Genomic DNA, 6,981 nt, shown 5'->3' on the forward strand with positions numbered 1-6,981 from the left:
AATGGTGGATGCTGAGGAAGGTGGAAACTTTGTCCTGTGACTTTTTTTACATTCTGTTAGAGAAAAATATTCTTGCTAAGACGTTCCCAATAAAGAAAGAGACATTTTTTATTGTAAAGAATGAAAACAAAAGACTGCTAGAACACTGACCTGTCCACTGTTGGCGAGATCGTCTACAGTCAGGCTGCTGTCCAGACAAAGAGCCAGGCCCAAGTCACACAAGCAGCAGGTCAGGTTGTTCTTCACCAGGATGTTGGAGCTCTTCAGGTCTCTGTGCACTATGGGCACCTACGGGTGCAGCAAACTTAGAGTATAGTGGCAGTTTTACAATAAAAAAGCCTCAGTGCAACAGCAAATGTAGAACAAACTCTGTTGATGAACTTGTGGTTTTATGTGTTTAATACGGAGCGATGAATGAACTTCTTGTATTTTCCTCACATTTAAAGAAGCAATTTGTGACTCAGCCACTTGGTGTCACAATAGTGCAATAAACAACAAGTCCAGAAAAACTGAGTCAGACCAGAAGGAGGAACCAACAGAAACAGCTTGCATCTTGGTCAAATCTAACTCATGTCCGCAGTTTGTGAGCAGCTTTGAACTGAGGACTCGGCTGTGTTCAGGAAATCAGAACAAGTAAAGTTAAAATTTGAATTGTCCCAAAAAGAAGCTTCCTATGATCACACATGTTCAAGCGGTCATCCATGCAAACAAAAAGGAGTAACATTACTCAGAGCTGTTTTGGCTGGATAGAGCTAGCACTACAGGACCTAGCATATATAATTTACCCAGAATGAATTGCAGCATAAACAACATGGCGACGTCCGTGTGACAATATTTTATTCAATTTTATAAAAACTAAACAGCCTACAATATTTTTACTGTATTCTTTTAACGTCTAAAATAAATATTTCTCAAATAAAGTCTAATGTTACAACTAATCGTGGATCCCTTTAAGAACAAGAAGTATGAGGCACATGAGAGGATTTTTGTGCTCTTGTGAAAACATCAAAATAAATACAACATACTGTGTCTTACTAGTAGCTGAATAACTTTATTTGAACGTAATACTTGTCCTATTCAGTCCTACAAATGTTTTTTGGGGTTTAGACAGTCAGCTCTGCCATATTCTATTGCATCCAAAATTTTAAAAAGGTTTTAGGTTCAACATTTCATAGTATAAATCACTCTCCTAAGGTCAGTATCTCACTGAGCTGCAACCACTGTAGACCAGTGGGCAACTCAAGATTACAAGAAAAGATCAAATTTGAGGGTTTGCCACCAAGCGACCAGTGAGTAGTGCAGCAATGTTTTGCATGGCCTATTTTTAAGCCCATAGTATTTCAGCCGTGCACAGTATTTCCTTCCCTACCACTACCCACATTGTACACACTAGACAAAAGTCCTGTTACTTCTCAATATGTGGTGGTAAAATGTCAAGGCGCTTATAATTTTTTCTCATTCTCCTGTGTGGTGGGGAAACAATCCCCAAGTGGCATCAAGCACCCAGCTTATGCCAAGATGGTGTCGAGGCAGGGCAGCCAACTTGGGACCAGAAAGTCACATATTCAACTCCCCATCATGTCCACCTGTTGGGGTGTTGGTGAGCAAGACGTCTAATCCCTAACTGCTCCCAGGTGCTTACAAAGCTGCCCACTGCTCCACCTGGTGTATCTCAGGTGTGATGGGTTAAATACAGAGAAGTAATTTCATCATTTTATAGAAACATACCATGATGACAACAGACAGCACTTTCTTTCAACGTTCTTTCTTTTATGCTGGCATGACCCACCCTAGAAACAATGTCAGGTGGGAGTTTGGCTGGGGCGGTACACCTGTCAAACTGTAACACTGTGTACGAAACAGAGCTCAGAGAGGAACCCTCACTTAAAGCAGAATAGAACGCGACAGTTTGAGAAGGATTCTTACAAACATCTCTGCGTCTTGTTCTGCATTTGCAAGCAGTGCATATGGTGCAGCAGTTCACAAACACGCAGCTTTAAGGCTCTAAGATTGCAAAAACCCAAATGAGAAGGGTTCAACATGCCTGCACCAACTATTTTCAGAGAATGTTTGTGTTTTTAAACACGCTGAAAATCTAGGCAACACAAATGCGACTGCGACTCATGAAAGAAGACGGAGAGCCCACAGAAACATTTCCAGACATTTTGGAGGTTCCCTCACAAACGCTGTTTGCAATTGTGTGCAGTACAGTGTAGACTACTGGCTTTAAAGCTGAAAACCAGCAAGCGGAGACTAACTCAGTGATGCGTTATGTCCTTAGCCCACGGTGGAATCGTTTTGCTGCAGGTGTTCAACTTCCACAAAGTTGCACAGATATAAACAGTAGCTATACTGGGAGAGATTTCCATTGTCCACAGTGAAACGTGTGTCTCCTCCCAAAGGTTTGGTGTAGTTTCTCCTCATGAGAGGGTGTTCAGAGAAACTACTTGTCCAGCTGCTCACTCACCACCTTCCAGCTGGACTTTTACTGTTTTGAGTTCTTCATGGTGGGATGTTGCTGTTCTACTGTTCATCTCAGTAGATAAACTTGACTTACTGATGTTACAATGTCCTGTAAATGGCTTCTCTGTCTTTACTTTAAGTACCACAAATCAAAAAGTATTTGGAAACTTCATAACAGCTCAGTCAAGCTGTCACTAATGCCTTTTTGAGTTAAAAGCCTAAGTCATTCTTAAATTAATGCATATTGCGTGCTGCCTTTTATTCCAGAGTTTCACACCAAGATCATCTGATGTTGAGAAATGATGGAGTTAAAGCCATTTGAGTCAAAACGTTTAACAGTATGAATTATTTCATGCCAAATCATGGGCTGTCATGCTCAGAGTGTGTGTTGTAAATTAGAAGATTAACTTCATATCTGTAAATGACTCAGGCACAGTCATCGTGGTGCAGGCTAACCTCAACTAGCATCTTGAATTGGATTAATTCCTAAATTAATCAGTTGTAGATATCCATCTTTTGATTACTTGTGAAACATAAATATGTATAGTCACAAAGTACTACCTTAGGACGTCCACAGGGCAGCCGATCACTGTGGAGGTGGGCCACACCCTGGGCCAGGGAGCTACTCAACACTTGCAGTTCCTCCCAGCTGATGACATGATCTGTCAGGTACTCCTACAGGACAGAGATGTTCAGCTTTGCTGCATTCTTACCGTTATCCTTCAACCTGATTATAGGATCCTCTCATAATTGGGATGAACTAACCTGGAGGTTTCCATTCGGATGGAAGGCAGTGATGAGCCAGTACTGATTCTCTACCTTCCTCTCCTCAGCTGTCAGGAAGTGGAGGACGTTCTCATGTCGGAGGTCTTTATTAGAGAAGATGTCTTTCTCGTTCTTCCAGGAGGCGTACTCCTCATAGGGGAATATTTTCACAGCCACTGTTTCAAACTGATCTGAGGTGGTCTGGTTTAGTTTAGCCTTAAATACCTGAGCAAAGCGACCTTTACCCACCTGGGATATAATAATAAACATGGTTAGAGTATATGAAACACTGAGAACAACTCTTTAGTACTAGTAGTGTTCCTCACCAGCCGGTCCAGGTCTATAGGCAGAGGCTCAGTGTTGTGGTTCAGGTTGTTAGCGTGAGTCGAACTGCTGTCTGACCCATCGTCATCCATAATGGCACAGGCGTCACTGCAGTCCGGACCACTGGCTTTAGGTTTGCGCAGTTTCAATTTGTTCTCCCATTCCTGACTGAGCTGGCGTCGCCGATGAACCTGGTACCAGTAGAACATCCCAGCAACCACAACCCCTGTCCCCAGCAGTGGCAGAAGGCTGACCAGGATCACAGACATCAGAGGGCCCTCTGGAGTTGGATCGACGACTGAAACGGTGACAGAAAGGTGTAAAAACAGAGAGTTGGTTAAGACAAGGTCGATTAAAAGGAGACTAAAAGAAGACAAACAAAAACCCAAACACACAACAATGTTTGGTCTGCAGTGTGTGTTTTCTCTTTGTACTTCAGTGAAGTCCGACGTGTTTCCCGGTGCTCCGTAGCCCCCCCCCCCCCCACACACACACACTTCCCTGCTTGCCCTCTTGTCATGTGAACCCTTAAAGAGCCTCTTTTTTTCTGCATACCTCTTAATTCGAAGGTTCAGCTGGTCTCTCAACAAATTGATCAACTGCTCCCGACTGGAGTCAGGGTAAGGAGGACCCTCTTACCTCGACGGAAACAAATTGGATTCATAATGACAACAGTTTTTTTTTTTGCTGTTTGACTGGTAAATTCTGGATTGTCTACAAATTCGTGTGGATGTGTTGAAGCTCGGCAGCACTCAGACTGAATTATGTGGAGCTGCGTCAGAGAGCTGGAGCAGCTGTTGTCAGGACTGTGAACTCTCTAGCAGCACACATGAAGGTGGGAATAATCTTGGAGAAGCTGTGAGCTCGACTTTAAGGAATCAATTCAGCTGTTTGGAGTTTCCATCAAAGGAATATATACCAGCGAGAGACTTTAAAAGGCAGAAATAGCAATTCACGAGTTCTGCCTGACCCAAACTGTGGCCTTGACTCCGAACATATCTCAACTCCTCCTGGAATGTTTTGAAAACAACAAAGATGCTTTGTCTGTCTCCTCAACTCTCCCTTCCCCAATGCTGTGGACGTGACAGACCCTCAACTGAGCTGATGATGAATAACATCTCTTATCTGGACAACGGCTGTGTGTGTGTGTGTGTGTGTGTGTGTGTGTGTGTGTGGGGGGGGGGGGGCTCTGGACTATGTTACGACTTTCCTTTAAAAATTCAATGTCTTCACCGGCCTATATGTAAATGCATCATGTCTTTTTATGTTGCTTTGCTGTGGTAGGTTTTTTGATGCCTCAAATCGTGTCCTGTCTAGGACACAGCGTGAGAGATCTTTTTTTATACTGTCTCTCATTGTGTCTTCTCCTCTTTTCTCATCTAAGCAAAATATAATTCTGAATAAGAATAAGAGGGCCGGGCTTTCATAGTAGCAGCTTCGTGCACTCTGCCCATCTTTCAGACGACTGTACATACATGTTCTTGTTGTATCTCGGTGCAATGATAATAAAGTTTATTCTGATTCCATAGGGGTAGGTGGTCACACCTAAAAATGTATTTACTCCACAAAGTAGTTCCCCCTAATAAAAAATGTAGATTACTTACTGAGCTTCCTGTGAATTGTTTTGTTCTGTGTATTTTTCATCTATTTTGACAACTTTAAATGGAATTTAAAAATATTTTTAGTAATTCATTTTCAGTTTTTTACTTTTGTTATGGGGTGCTACCACTGAGTGACCCACGCTCATCAAGCGGATCGGAACATGTCCAGTGGTCCAAACAGCCAACTCCAACAGAGTCTCATGTGGGGCGTCAGATTCTGTGCCCCGGACACACTCGGATGGTTTTAGCACATTGATGGAACCAGCGACACTTGACTTGACGTGAACTCAAATGCAGGAAAAGCTGCAGCAAAACCTTCTGTGTTGTGAAGATATTCTGTTTAATCCATGTGGAGCAGACAGAGGGGACAAGTACAGAAAACTGACGAGGATGGACAAAGAGTGGGACATTTGTGCCAACATGGATCTTAATTAATGAGCTCTGTGGTGACACGTGTTTGAACATTATTTTAACTGGTGATGATGTATTCAAACATCATTTCTTTTTTTTATAAAAGTGACAAATCTTTTACAGATCCAAACTATTTGGAGTGTGAATGTTCAACAATCCTCTCTCTCTCTCTCTCATGTGTCAGACAGTCGCATGTTGTCTTTTTAATTTAGTCATGCACTGAAACAGACTCATTTGACCTGTTTCAGGTGGGGGTGGATGTGTATGCAGGAGACATCCGTTTTTCTGATTTCTTAGATGGGACTGTTTTTCACGAGATACAGAAAATTTAACACAATTTGCAAAATGTTTGCAATTAGTGAGTCAGAAAATTATTGTCAGTCCCATTAATATTTTTGCTCAGGAGCCACGAGGCGCTCTCTGTCAACATGATCAGAGAAGAAATGGAGATCCAGTTTGCAGTTTTGCTGGGCGGGTCATCCAGTGACATATCTCCACTGCTTACGTCAAAATCATCACCTTGGTGCAGTTCGCTTGGAACCACAGACAAAGTGGTCCCATAAACTGTGCTGAGTGGGGGTGGGTACCAGTAGTGGGCAGGCCCTTAACTGGTGTGGTGTGGAACCGATGAGAGTTGAGACAGTGCCAATGTGCCATAAGCCCAAGGTCCTTGTTTTCAACTGGAAAAAGGTTGGATGTTCCCTGCCAGGCGAGGGTGGGTCTCTGCTTCAAGCGGAGGAGTTCAAGGATCTGTGAAACTTTTTTAATAAGTAGCATAAGATGGAGGGGGAGATGAATTGATGAAACAGGGTTTTGTAGTAATGAACGTGTTGCTGCTATGTGTCTTGGTAAGGACGGAGCTAAACTAAAAGGCAAGACTCAGTTTAAGTGTCCATCTTCATTTCAACCCTCACCTAAGGTCATGAGGTATAGATCATGACTAAAAGAATGAGCTCTTAATTACAAAAGACCAAACAATATTCCTTTGTAGTGTGTCCAGGATCTGCCTTGGAGCTAAGTCAAGGAGCTCCATTATCCAGGAGGAGCTCAGAGTAGATCTACTGATCTTTCTCATTGAAAGAGTCAACTGAGGTGGTTGAGGCTTATGATTAGGACGCCTCCTGGGCACCTCCCTGTGGAGGTTTTCAAGAAATGTCCCACTTGAAGGAGACCTTGGGGCATAAACAGATATTGCTGGAAAAATTCTGTGTCCACAATGGAGGATCTGGAGAGGGTCATTGAGGAGAGGACTGTATGGATTTTTTTTTTCATGGACCTGTTACCTTCACTGAGCAATCACAATTAAGCAGAGAAGATGGATGAATGGATGAATGGATGAATGGATGGATGGATGGATGGATGGATGGATGGATGGATGGATGGATGGATGGATGGATGGATGGATGGATGGATGGAT

At 42.9% G+C, this 6,981-nt stretch overlaps 1 protein-coding gene across 1 annotated transcript in view; it reads right to left on the minus strand.

The window, feature by feature from the left end:
• The window catches only part of LOC119410412 (TGF-beta receptor type-2), a 73,899-nt gene that overhangs the window by 24,566 nt on the left and 42,352 nt on the right, over nucleotides 1-6,981 (minus strand). Inside the window, exons 5-8 of the mRNA XM_037677323.1 lie at nucleotides 3,555-3,850; nucleotides 3,229-3,477; nucleotides 3,025-3,138; nucleotides 151-288 (exon numbers count right to left, since the gene is read on the minus strand). Coding sequence (XP_037533251.1) covers nucleotides 151-288; nucleotides 3,025-3,138; nucleotides 3,229-3,477; nucleotides 3,555-3,850 — 797 coding nt within the window. The remainder of the gene's footprint in view (nucleotides 1-150; nucleotides 289-3,024; nucleotides 3,139-3,228; nucleotides 3,478-3,554; nucleotides 3,851-6,981) is intronic.

This window comes from Nematolebias whitei, chromosome 5, assembly GCF_014905685.2.
Source record: "Nematolebias whitei isolate Nwh7 chromosome 5, NemWhi1, whole genome shotgun sequence".
NCBI lineage: Eukaryota > Metazoa > Chordata > Actinopteri > Cyprinodontiformes > Rivulidae > Nematolebias > Nematolebias whitei.